Source organism: Acinonyx jubatus, chromosome D1, assembly GCF_027475565.1.
Source record: "Acinonyx jubatus isolate Ajub_Pintada_27869175 chromosome D1, VMU_Ajub_asm_v1.0, whole genome shotgun sequence".
Classification (NCBI taxonomy): Eukaryota; Metazoa; Chordata; class Mammalia; order Carnivora; family Felidae; genus Acinonyx; species Acinonyx jubatus.
Genome location: NC_069390.1, coordinates 3,204,100 through 3,217,039, shown reverse-complemented (window position 1 = coordinate 3,217,039; position 12,940 = coordinate 3,204,100). Strand labels below are relative to the sequence as shown.

At 57.9% G+C, this 12,940-nt stretch overlaps 1 protein-coding gene and 1 long non-coding RNA gene across 14 annotated transcripts in view; one reads left to right on the top strand and one right to left on the bottom strand.

Moving 5' to 3' along the window:
- The first annotated feature begins 782 nt into the window (after nucleotides 1–782).
- The window catches only part of LOC128311725 (uncharacterized), a 38,589-nt gene continuing 26,431 nt past the window's right edge, over nucleotides 783–12,940 (top strand). The window contains exons 1-2 of the long non-coding RNA XR_008290221.1: nucleotides 783–897; nucleotides 1,680–1,760. This is a non-coding gene — a long non-coding RNA (uncharacterized LOC128311725). The remainder of the gene's footprint in view (nucleotides 898–1,679; nucleotides 1,761–12,940) is intronic.
- Nucleotides 5,966–12,940, bottom strand: part of SHANK2 (SH3 and multiple ankyrin repeat domains 2) — a 500,122-nt gene continuing 493,147 nt past the window's right edge. For 12 of the 13 annotated variants that reach the window (XM_027045494.2, XM_053202780.1, XM_053202781.1 and 9 more), the window contains one exon: nucleotides 5,966–9,958. In XM_027045494.2, the coding sequence (XP_026901295.1) occupies nucleotides 9,388–9,958 (571 nt within the window). In that variant the 3' untranslated portion in view covers nucleotides 5,966–9,387. Of the gene's footprint in view, nucleotides 9,959–12,566; nucleotides 12,649–12,940 lie in introns of all 13 variants that reach the window. The other variant, XM_053202784.1, reaches the window with a different exon arrangement.

Below are 12,940 nucleotides of genomic sequence, written 5' to 3'. Positions count from 1 at the left end.
AGATACCACTGGCCTATGACCTATTGGTAGACACTTCTGGGAATGCACTGGCTTCTCCGTTAAAGGGGAGCAGACACAGCCGCCATGGTCTTCCCCTCTTCTTCCTCACCTGGAACAGAATGTGACGTGTGGGGTGGCAGCAGCCTTTTGTTGCTGTGAGGCTGAGAAATTGGAGGGAGAGGCTGAATCTCAGGCCTATGTTGAGCTGTCAGATCAAAGCCAGGGACCACCCACCTAGGGTCCTCCCATTCACCCATGTTTCCAGCACACCCTTACTGAGAACATCTTGTTACCGATGCAGGGCATCCAACAAGACAGATAAAAGTCCTGCCCACGCGGAGCTTACATTTTTGTACAAAGTCCTATGGAAAGAATAAAGCACTTTTTGTTGAAGCCATTGTTAAGTGGAATTTCCATTATTTGCAGCCCCAATCTGCCTTTTATTTATACTGGTCTGCTTCCAGGGATGGGGGGCGGGGGAGACAGATAGATGCTCGCAGTTTTGTGAGGTCGCTCTAGCCTCGCCCGCTAGAAGCCCTGAGGCTGGACCGCAAGCCTCTTACTTGTGCCCTCACCTGCCTGCGAGCTTTTCCCCGGTGGGCGGGGCGCTTCATCCACGGCCCGCCTCCTGGCCCCCGGGATTGGTCGAAAGCTGCCTCTCCTCCAGCTGGGCCAATCACGATCCCCCCTTTGCCAGTCGGGATTGGTCCTCGCTGGGCACGTGCAGAGCAGTCCCGGTGCGGCCTTGATTGGCTCACGCGGGGCACGTGACCGACAGGCCCAGGGTCCTCTGCGGCCGAGGCGGGCGGCCGTGGCGTCTCCCGGGGCCCGGCGGAGCTGTGACGGAGACCGCTGTCGGAGCCCGGGACCCGGGGGCGGCCTCTCCGGGAGCCAAGGGTGAGGCGGGCTCCCCCAGACCCCCCGTCCGGGCCCCTGCGCGCCAGCCGGAGTCCTCGCGGCCGCATGGCAGGCCCGTGGCAGGCGGGGAGCAGGAGGGCTGAGCCCCACTTCCCCGTCGGGCCCCGTCGCTGGGGAGGGACCACCACCCCCATCCCCACCAGGGCCGGGCTCCCGTTACCGCTTCCGCAGCTTCCCCGAGGCAGGACCTGCGAGGCAGGCGGCCCTAGAGAGAACAGGTGCCCGGTGTCGTGGGGGAGCAGGGGCCACGGATGGTTGCGGCAGGAGCTGCACCTAAACGGGTGGGCCGAGGGCAGGAGGCCCCGGAAACTTTCCGGGACAGGGCGGCTCAGCGCAGGGGCGGGCAGGGCCTTGGAGCGCTAGGGAAGTCTGCCTCCCTTACCGGGACTGGGAGGACCAGACGGGAGCCGCGGGCACTGAGGCCGCAGCTGCAGGGGCGGGGGGGCTGAGGCGGTGAGGGGTGTCCGGGGAGGGTGGGGGGTGTCTGGAAGGAGAGGCTGCCTCTGTAGGCATTGCGCAGGCAGGGAAACAGCAGTGCCTGCGATGGGGCAGGACAGGCTCCTGTGCTGTCGGACGTCTCTTCCGGATTGGGGTGCGTGGGTGGGTGTGGATGTGTCTGCCCGCCAGGTTGGGGGGGGGGGGGAGACCAGTCAGCTAATTAAGGGGCCACTTGGAGGTAGTAATAACTGCCCTGAGAAGAGAAGACACGGCGGTGTGAGTGGGTGATTAAGATGACTTTTACTCTGAATCTGATGGTTCAGGAGGCGGTGCAGACACAGGGGAAGAACATTCCAGACGCCAAGAGGAGCAGGCGGATTGGAGCCCCCACGTGTGGCAGCAAGGTGAGCAAGGAGGAGCTTGGGGAGGTGGGCGGGGGTCCGACGGCTCCGGATGACGTGGGCCCGGGCCTCAAGGGCAGGGCTGGGGTCCTCGCGGCTGTGTCCGTGTTGCCCCTAAGCTAGATCCAGCCCTCTCCTTTTGTGGTCCCTCCCCACCCCCCCCCCCCCCCCCCAGCCGTAAAGAGCCGCCACCTTCTCCTCTTCGCTTCGCGACTGCTGCCGGAAAAAGCTGGCCACCGGTGCCCGGGGGGGGGGCTGGGCTTCCCTGGCAACCCCTGCCAGGGCTAGAGGTTTCAGGCCACGCGTTTCCCCCAGAGCCTTGATGTCTTTATCGGGACCTTTGTAGTCACATTTATAAACTCTTGCTCCAAAACGGAACCTTTATTTTTAGCTTGCCCAGATGGCAGGCTCCGAGACCTGGTGCCTGTGGCTTTCTGTGAAGCTTCAAAGCTGTGTGGGCCTGTGAGACTCACTTTCGAACTCATTCTGCAGCCATGTGACTGGCTCCTTGTCTTCCATTCGCTTCGCCTCCACCACTGAGGGTGACTGTGAAGGGCAAGGAGGGGCTGCGTCCGTTCTACCTGGCGGAAGGAGGCCGAGGGGTGTGGGAGCGAACACACGGGCATCGGGGCTGGGAGCGGTTCACCGCAAGGCCTCTCTGGTTGCAACAGAGGCGGGCTCTGGTGGACGAAGGCCACGAAGGAACACGCTGGGAGGGTTCTGGGTGGCCCAGAGCCAAGGGAGAGGAAGCGTTTAGCGGGAGGGCCTGGGAAGGACGGGGCCCAGGGCAGCTGTGCTCCCTTGGTGAGGCCTCACCGTCTTCAGGATGATTTGTCATCGGTAAGAGAGACGATCGTCTTTTCCGTACTTACCTCGTGGATCCTTGAGAGCCTTAAAGCAGATGCCACGTGTAATGAATGAAGCTCTAAGCTGCGGGCCTTTATCAGGTCTTTGGGAAAGGCGGCCTTTGATCCCTAGGTCCTGGCTTCCCTGATCCCAGTCGAGGGCAGCGAGGTAAACAGGTTACTTCTGAATTGGATCTTCTCCCTCTGTCACACTCCTGAGGCGGTTCAGCTGGAAGGAGCCCCCACCTTGCCCAGCCTCCTGGACCCCCGGCCCTGCACAGTTGACTTTGGAGGGGCAGAAAGTGACGGACCTGACACCAGCAGCCATTCTCGGGGCGCCTGATGGGGGTTCTCTTTCCTACAGAGGGACTTCGCCATGGAGGTTTTATAGCAAATCCTGGGTGGGCCTTCACTGTGGACCTTGGCAAGACTTGGCTTCCTCATCTGTAAAATGGGGCTATTTGTTCCTACCACAGGGCTGTTAGACCCTCAGTGAGGGCAGTGGCCTGGATGGTGCCTGGCACACAGGCACCCGGTAGATGTACTGTTATTTCCAGCTGCCTCTTGCGACCGTGCAGGGAAATAAGCTGATGTCTGTCTTTTGCTGTGGTCACCTCCCTGGCAGTTCAGAGGCTGTGCTCTTCTCCTGCCCTCTGGGCTCTGGGGTTTGCAGAACACATTTAAGTCGCGTAAGCCCCTTGGCAAGAAAGACCGCGAGTGGGCGGTGGCAGGAAGGCTTGATGGCTAAGGGGCACAGGACAGGTGTGCTGCCACTGGAGACGGCTGAGATCAGCTGTCTTCGCGCTCACACCTGCTCACCTGGCCGGCCTGAAGGCCAGCCCGCGGTTTGTCTGATCCCCATCTCCTGTGGGGCCTGGGGCCCGGCTGCCCGTCGGTCTTGCCTGGTGGCCGTGGCTGGTGCTGTGGCGCACCCCTTTGGCTCTGGACACGTGCACGCTTCCAGCAGAGGCAGCGGCAGCGGCATGCGGAACGGGGACCCCTAAGAAACCCTGCCGTGTCTCCCAAACCACCCCTTTCAGATTGTCAGGTGATCGGCTACATTTGTGGCCTGCAGTGAAGAAGTTTGGATCTCTAGTTGACTTTGGCCTGGCACGCAGCGGCACCGGTGAGAGTCTCGCAAGATAAACAGGCACAGCCCGTGTAGGTCCTTGCTCCCTCCAGATGCGTGTTTGCAGAGAGCCCAGAGACGTGGCGAGGGACGCAGCACGTGGTGTATCCCTGCCTCCGGGCTGGCTGAGCCATCCCCCGCTTGCACCGTGGCCCTGCGGGTGGAGCGGTGGGCCCCGACGTGCTCCCTGCACCCCGGACAACTTGTGAGATGACAAGGGCTGCTCACATGACCTTCAGCACGAGGAGTGTGGTGGCGTTGGGCCAGAATTTGTGTATTTCCTGTCATTTTTCTTTTACAAGAAAATCGGACTGTGTGCTGCTGCTTCTTTGACTTGTAAACATTGGAAAGAGTGCTGGGATGGGTGGCCTCCGTCACTAAAAGCAAATATTTTGTTCATTTTTTTACAAACTCTGCAAACAGTCAACACCGCTGATTTCGACAAGCCACCGACAAGGGCCGCCAGGGGCCAGGCGGCAGCGGGGGCAGCAGGCGGGGGCCCAGGACTCCTGCCTGCGCGCCCCTCTCGCCCACGGGGCCTCTCAGACACGCTCTGTTTTAAGTGAACAAAAATAGTGGAAGTAAGAGCAGAGAGCACTTTCAATGGAAAATTAACTGATAACACAATCTTATTTCAATTTTCTTTTTATTTTTAAATTTAAACGACTGTGTGTGTGGCACAGTCTTAGGATGAAGGCTCCAGAACCATGTCTAGGTCTTCTCAACATTTCATTTCTCGAATCGTTTTTTACTTTACGTTGTGCATTGATACGGGCTTCTCAGTTCAGAAAACAAGGCACTATAACTATTTTATCAGCTACATTAATACAGTGAAGATAGATTTATCCTTTCATTAAATATACAGCATTTGAATACAATATGGTTTTTATGCAGATCAGGTTCAAAACACCCAAGGCACACACTTGATTTTTTTCCTGTTTTTTTTTTGTTTTTTTGTTTTTGTTTTCTGTATTTATTTGAAGGCTCATATTAAAATCTCAGAATTGCTATAAACAGAGAGTTCCAGAGTAGAAGCAATGGACAGTGCTTGTCATCTTAAACACAAAACGGTAAAGACTGTGGAATGGAGAAACATGGTACAGGAACAGTAAAGAAAGAAAATCACTGATACAGTGCGGCTCGGAAACTGAAGTGGTCAGGTCTGCTGGAGTCGGAGGGTCGCATCTGGAAACTCCCCGAGTCCCCCCGGGAGCACGGCTGCCCCGGGGCAGCGGGGACTGTGCTCCCCCGGGTGCCGTGGGGCTTCCAACCACCCGGTGTCTACACGGAGAGCTACAGGTGTGGACAGACACTCCAGTGCCCTGCTTGTTAAAACGCCTCAAATAAAGTACGAGGGAAGGAAAAACGCTTCGAATTCCCCCCCCCCCTCCCCCAGCAAGACAAACTGATTACATTAACCTAGAGGAGGTCTGGAAGAAACCACTGGAGGTGATGGGGGTGGTTGAGGTCTGGGAGAGACCACCAGACAGCGAGGCAGGGGGCCTAGGGGAGAGGACACTACGAGAGATCTGAGGCTTAGAATTTTTCGTGAGCACAGAAACATAGTGGCCGCTGTGCAGATGGAGAATGTGCCCAAACAGTAGAAAGTGTCCAAGAACCAGAGACCTCAGGTTTTCACTGACGAGGCCAAAGAAGAGGTTCGGTGTTGAAAACCTACTTCCCTACAGGCAAAGGGATAGCCCGTGTCTCCCCGGCTCAGCTCTTTGCCAAAGGACCCGAATCCTCTTGCCTCGAGGCTTGGGGCCCGCCGGCTTAGCACAACATGGCTGGCTTCGTGGGAACGACAGAGGCCGCCCGGTGCTGTGGCCCCAGAGCCTGGTGGGGGCAAGACCAGCAGGTGGGGGCATCCGGGTCTGTGCTTCAAGGAGAGCTGTGACTCCGGCTCCCCCTCGGCCCCACCCCCACTGCCGTCCCAAACCAGAGAGGCCGGCCGGGCCTCGGCTGGGCTCTTGGAGCTCACAGACGTGCACGCCGACACGCACTTGGCTCTGAAGTCAGGCGTGTCTCCGTCTGCGTCACGAGAGCGCTTTAAGGAAGCAGAACCACGGCAGGTGAGCTGCTGGAAGGAAGGTTCTTACTCTTGGACGAAACCTAGTACCTGCTCAGTTGCACGGAGGTAGAGTGGCGGTGTTGTCCTACCTGCGTGAGATCGCAAGCTGGCAACTTGTCCACTCAGACAGCTACACTGTGTGTAATCAGAGCCACAACCTTAGTGCAATCGTATATTTATTTCTCTTACAGTCATTTTGGTTGCCATACAAGAGATCGAAGGATCGGGAGGAAGTGCAGATTACAGGAGCTCGTTTTTTGTTTCGTTTTTTTTTTTTCTTTTTCAAAATAAAGTTTAAAAGGAATAAAAGCACAAAAGTAACAGCAACACAGAGAATGCGAACACAAGTTACACAAACCGTAGTGTGAAACATATTAGTTTCTAAAAAACAACAACAAAAAAAAATCGGTTAATGGGAAAAAATCCATGTTTGTGGCCCACACACGAAGTCATCGCCAGATCACCTGGGTAATGCTTGCTTGTTCGGTAACCCAGAAAAAAAAAAAAATCACCATTTTACTAACTAAGGTACCACAGATAACCCACTTTGTGATATGTAGAGTTCAGCAAATCAACAGTCACATTGAGTCATTTTATATTCTATGAATTAACTTAAAATGTGCACAGACACCCTGGAGAAGGTATCTTGGCATGTGTACATAATTTACATCTGGAGAAATTTTGGTTTTGTATACACAATGTTACAGAGACGAGGCATGTAAATGCAATTTATTTAAATTACAGTAGGTAAGAAAAGTTGATCTGAAAACCCGGGATAGTATTCACATGATCCTTATATGAGCAGTTTGACGTTTGTCCCGCCATGGAAGAGGGCCTGGTCCTAACGTGTCCGAGGGGGGCAGGGGAAGAGCATTGGGCAGCGAGTTAAGTGAGGAACTATTGCTTTCTGGAGCAAAACCATTGACTAGGGCTCGAGATGGATTGGTCTTGGCAACACGTGTTATTCTCGGTCAGTGCAGGTTCTGCGGGCTCCTGTGACTTTTCTCTAATAAGACAAGGCAGAAACTGATGACTGCTCAGCTCTCGGTTTCCCCTTGCAGTCTGCTTGCTTCTGGTTAGTTGCCCGTGGCTTGAAGTCTAAGAAAGGGAGTGGCAGCCACCCTCACCGCCCGGCCGCCAGGGCCCAGTGGCTCTACAGCCACCGGTGGCCACCCAGCAGCGCCTTTCCCTCCCTCGCACCTCGCCCCGGCGTGTCGCCTGGCACTGGCCACGGAGGTGATGCCAGCAGTAGGTAGAAGAAAGAAGGGCCACGGTGAGGCGGTGTACTGACTGAATTTGGCAATCTCACCAAATGGAAGACGAATAATGGCCAAACCACCACCTTTACACTTTGTGAACGAGCAGGCGGCCTCAGCAGGCCACCCACGGCGTCCTGGCGCACCCCACGACGGAGAGACGGCAAGGGCACGGGGGGGGGGGGGGGGGGCGGGGAAGCGCCTTCACGTTCAACTGACTTCAAGTAGGGGTGGGGCGTGCAGGTCCAGTCTGACTGCAGAGGGGTTTGGAGCGGAGGAAGGGCCGGAACTCAGTTTCCAGTTCGGGGGCCCGTGGCTGGAAAACCTGTGTGTGTGTGTCTGTGTGTGTGTGGGTGGGGGGGGGGGTGCATGTTTGTTTTTGGGGAAACCGCTGCATCGTGAATTGTAACCACTTCTGAAGAAATAATTGTCCTTCGATGACGAAGTTCTAGCAAAGATAGAAAATATAACACAGCTCTGCTGGTTCAGATGCATCCAAATAAGGTTGATTTAAAAAGGTCATACTTTTATAATTCCACAGAAATAGTATTATTAAATCACAAAAGTTTTTTTTTCTTTAACTTTCTAGCACTGAAGTGGCACAAAGGCTGCCTAGTAGACCAGCCACTTTTTTTTTTCTTAAAATATTGTGCTTATAAACTATCTGTACAACTATTTAAACTTGCAGTAAAGAAAGAGATTTTAAATTGCTAAATTTTACGTGTTCATTCTAGAGCTGTTCGAGACCTAATCAGACACTTGATTGTGAGCGTAAAGAAAAGAAAGGAAAAAAAAAATACCATGTTTTTATAATTAGAGATGGGCTAGGCTAGTTCTGAAATCATAATAAAAGCCAAAACCTGCTGTTCGAGTTTCTTCCAAGTGTGGGAGAATGTGCTGGAAGCCTGGCTGGATGTCCGGTGACCCCTGTGCAGGTGGTAACCTCCCTTGGAAATTGGAGGTATTGTCACAGGGGAGGGGACTCCAGGGAAGAGAATGGGTGCGACTCGAGAAAACCTCGCGAGAGAGGGGCCTGCCTGGTGCAGCCCGGGAAACCTCCCTGTCTTTCCTTTCTTCATGTGTCTGCTCCCACCCTCAGCCTGCAGCCCACTGCGTGTTCTGGACCCTGGGTCCTGTGTGGACGGCCTCAGCCACCGGGTTCTCGAAAAGCCTGTCGTACCGGCCAGACTGGTGGGGTTCCCTGGCCTCAGAGAGCAGAGGGGCGGTCTCGGCAGAGATGCTTACCCTTGGCCGGGCTCAGAACAGAGGTCACTGTGCCCCACCTGGCACCCGGGGAAGATGCCGTCTCCCCCACAGCAGCACATGCCTGCCATTAGCCTTGTGTCTCCCCCTCGTGGTAAAGTGGACGCTCACCTGCTCTGATCTTTGCAGAACAAGACACGCTTTCCATTTTAAAAACGTGCGAAAGGCAGAGAATCCCCTTCTCACCGCGCCGGGGACGCTTTTCCCCGCTCTTCCCCTAGAAGAGACCCAGGCGGTCGCGCACCGGCTGGCTCCCGGGGCCGGGCCTCCCCTCCTGCTCGGAATCGTGACTTTGTGCTTTGACTAACTGCACGTGACATCTGTTTGACCACTTTGGAATTATGCTAATAGATTTGCAGAAAGAAAGAAAGAAAGCTAAGCAAAGCCGGGCACGATCCCATCAGACTCCCCACCACGGCCAGGAACTTCCTGGCCAGAGAACCACGGATGCACATCGCGGGAGGAGGAGGCGGGGTAAAGAATCCAAAGGAAAAAAACAGATTCTCTACCTTTGGGGCCCAGCGAGGGGCACCGGAGAGACAGGCCTGGGGTGGCTTACCGCAAGCCAAGTGCAGGAAAGAAAGGAGCAAGTGAGCATGGAGTGTCCTCCCGGAGGCCGCGAACTGAGGCGGGCCGGGGGTGGGGGCGGGAGCTGCCCGGAAAGCAGAGGAGGGAGGTCTCAGGAGGTATCTGGAGCGCACCGGTGTCTGCCTGCGAGAGCCGGGCTCCCGCGCTAAACCGGCGGGGGCGTCCCTGGGACCTGGCAAAGGGAGGTCACCTGCACGCCGCGAGGCAGGCCGTGACTCTCTTTCCGTGGTGGCAGGACTCCCTCCCCTTGTCCCCCGCTGCACAGAAACAGCCCGTGAAGCCCCCGTGCAGAGTGGGGGAGCCGCCAGGCTTTCGCTCAGCCACACCCGGACACACTCGGCGTTTCTTTGGGTACCGGGAGACGAACCCGTGGAATGGGGTTGGCGCTCACAGACCGTGCTTGGCCGCCCGTGTATTTCAGTAGAAGCCCATCTCTACTTATAACAAGGAGTCTGTGAAGGTAAAGGAGCAGCCACCCTTATCTGTCCAGCAGCTGTTTCAGAGCCCTTTCTATGTTCATTCTGTGCCCGACCCGAGTCACCCCAAGGTCGATTAGGTCTTCCTTCTGAAGGTTTGGTAGGTGACTGCCATCAATCTCGTTGTCCATGAAGGTCTCTTTATGCTCACCCAAGTTGAGACTTTCCAGCCAGTCCGCCACGTCTGGTTTAGTCCACAGGTGCACAGGCTTAGTCGTGAAAGGCTTATTTGAGATTGGCTGTTGCAGTATGGAGGGGGACGGCGATCTGCTTCGTCCCGCTGGGTTCAAGCCAAACAGGTCCCCGGCTGGGGGCTGGCTTGGAAGGCTAAAGACCTCTGAGAGCGTGGGGGAAGGGACGGCAGCGGCAGCGGGCAGGGGGGCGGGCAGAATCTCCTTGTTCATCTCCGTTGGCGAGACCACGGGGCTCGGGGCGCGCCTTGTTCCTGAGGTCCTGCTCTCAAAGTCTGTGGGCCGGCTCTGCAGGGTGATGGGCTGCGAGGTCCCCGGGCGAACCGTGAAGGTGACCGTTGTGCTCCGTGTACCTGAGACGGTGCTCATGACCTCTGGGCTCCTGAAACGGCAACAAGAGAGAAGAGCGTCACAAGCCGGGTCGCGGCACGGGGCAGGTGCACTGGCAAGTGAGCGGATGACGCGCCACGCCAGGACCGGGGCAGGGAGGAAGGGGGCAGGAGGCAGAGTTCCGAGAAGACACCACAGCACACACACCGAGGCCGCCCACCCACCTGGCCCTGCGCGGGGGCGGGGGGGGGGGCACGGCTGCCTGGGGGGGGGGGGTGCGCCTGTGCCGCGGGAGCAGTGAGGGCCAGACGAGGATGGCCACTGAGGCGCTTTTAAGGGCTCCCTCGAAGACCTGAGGTCGGGGTCTGAACGAGGTCCTGCTCCCTGGGTGCGATGTGTCTGGGGACATCACAGGTAGATCGCCAGCGGGAGGCAAGGACGTCTTTTGCCTCCATTTGGGCAGGTAGAAGGTAGAGCGCCCTTCGGGGGAGACTCTCTCTCCCAGCTGCCTGTCAGGCCTTCAGCCTTTCGGCCTGAAGGGACAAGGGCGGGGAAGGGCCCCTGCAGGCTGGCCCTGCTGCAGTGAGTGGGCAGCCCCATACCTAGCTTGGGGGCACTTGGGGTTTGAGGAAACCGTCCACGGACCCTGAGAGCAAGCAAGGAGCGATTTGCCAAGACGCAACCTGTACTGGGCCCGAGCGCTGTGACTTTGCCCAGCGTCAGCAGGGCCATTTTGTTGCGGGATGGGGTGGTTCGCTCCGCGGTCTCAGCCCCGCGTGAAGCCAGCGTGAGAGGCTCTCTGGTGGTGTGTCTGATGCTTGGCAAAGAAGCAGCGATCTGAAATGAACCCCACTGTCCCGAGTGGCAGCGGGAGTCCCCCCCCGCCCCGTGCCCTTCCTGTTGTGGCAGGTGCAGTCCAGGGGCCGGGCCGGGGTCAGCCTCATCTTTGAGGTTCCGCCTGCACTGGCCCTGAGGGGGTGACGAGGCTGCATCGTGCTACCAGAGGAGGCTCTGGTCTGTGTGCTCGCCTGTACAGAGGGGCCTTATTAGGTGCAGCCCCTCACTGGCCCTGGCCAGGGCCCGCAGCAGGCCGTCCGGCCCCCGGGGTCCGGTTCACCCTCTTCCCTGCTGCCCCCAAACTGAAGGCATATCCGTGCCGCTGCCCGGGGACAGCCAAAGCCCCTGGAGAGGCGGCGAGAGCAGCTGTGGGTTTCTTGCCTTTTGGGCTCATTCATGGGAGTGTGGATGGACCACCCGCCCCCTTCCGGAAAGATCCCGGCCAAACACCAGTGGGTGCGCGTTGTGAGCCTTTGTCTCCGTGTGTGAGCTGGGGTCCCCTCCCTCCCAGCCGGCGAGAGCGGGGGCCTGCTCGGGAGCACGGGGAGAGTGGCACAGGTGCTAACGTGGTGGGCGGTGAAAACAGACAAGGACAGGGATGGGGGGGCCTCTATGAAGGGAGGGGTGAGCTGGGCACGCGGCCCGCTCTGCCTGCTCTCTGCCTCAGCTTTCCTTTTGCTGCTGTTTGTTTTCTCTGCCACTGATAGAGTTGGGTATAACCACCAGTCGGCTGCCTCGACGCCTCTAAGCCTCGTGGCACTTCCCCACTCGGTGGCAGCCGTTGTGGCTTTAAGCACGAACGCTGGAGCAGCAGTTGTCGAGGGACCCCCCCCCCCCCCCCGCCCCATCCACAGGCAGCTTCCTGGGGGTCAGGCGCCCCAGGTGGGGTCTGTTAACCCGGTCGAGAAGCCCCGGGCGCTGTGGGTGCTGGTTATACCGGAGGGTAAAGACCACCCATGTGCTACTGCCAGGCTGGGCTACTCAGCATCAAGGGGGGAGGAGCCCTGCTGGCGTCCGGCCCCCCACGCGGGGAGAGGGAACCGGCACCTCCCGTATCTAGATCTGGGTTCCCAAGGGAGGGGTCGGCTGTGGACGCAGCAAAGATTTAAGGAGAAGCCTGCAGATTCTGGTGCCCGACCGGGTTGGAGAGAGCCCACTCCGGTGCCAGCCTGGGCCGCGGCTAACGCCGTGGGGTGCTCTTTAGCGCGGCCTCTCTGCCTGCCCCCCGGTGGTAGGGCACAGCGGCAGGGCCCATCTGTTCGGGGGCAGACCCATTCGTTCTGCTGCGATAACAGCAATTAAGCCAAGATGGTGGAGATGAAATCACGAGTCAACGCAAGGCTGCTCCATCCAGAGGCGATCCGAGTTGGTAACTCGGGCCAAGGACCTTTGCGGGAGGACAGCCGTGCCGTGGAGAGTGGGCGAGCCTCCCACAAGAGCCCCCTTGCTCGGGCACTGCCTCGCGGCAACAGTCCCGGGGTGCCTTCTCCCAAGGTGACGTGGCGTGGCGACGGCACCCAGGACCCCGGCTCCGGGCGGCCCCAGCACAGCGGTACGGTGTGGGAGTCGGTCCCCAAGCCGGGGCCCCATGGCCAGGGCGTGGGGGCGTCTCTGAGCAGAGGCCGCTGGTCGGCACCGCTCGCCCACTGCAAGTATCCCAACCGTCCTCACTTAGCTGGGAGTGTTCATTTTCGAAGGAAAGCTCGCAGGCGGCTGCGTCTGGCGTCAGAGGCAAAGAGGAGGTTCCGCCACACGCGGGTGGGCAGCAGGGAGGGACAGCAGCACACCCCAGAGGTCAAGGCAGTTTCGCGGGCGGCACTTACTTCTGCTCAGCACGACCCTCTTCTGTTAACACCCATCACGAAAGCACGTGAAAATGACAGAATGGAATGGCTTGAGACAACACTGCAAAATTAATTAAAATTAAAACAGAGCAGCTTCTTTCAACGGATGAAACGAAAGCAGTGGTACGGACACTGGCCGAGAATCTACTGATGCTCGTCCTTTTTGGCCAAGGAGGCAGGCCGAGTGGGCGGTCCACACGGCAGCCCAGAGCGGAGGATGAACACGGGCCTTGCTTTCGTGGTTACAATGGGAAATTCACAACCCTGCCTTCTGTGGCTTGGGAGCATGTAACTACAGAGAAGACCGTCGTCAGGGAAAGCCTGTCAAGGAAGAGACAACACGGGGGACGCCT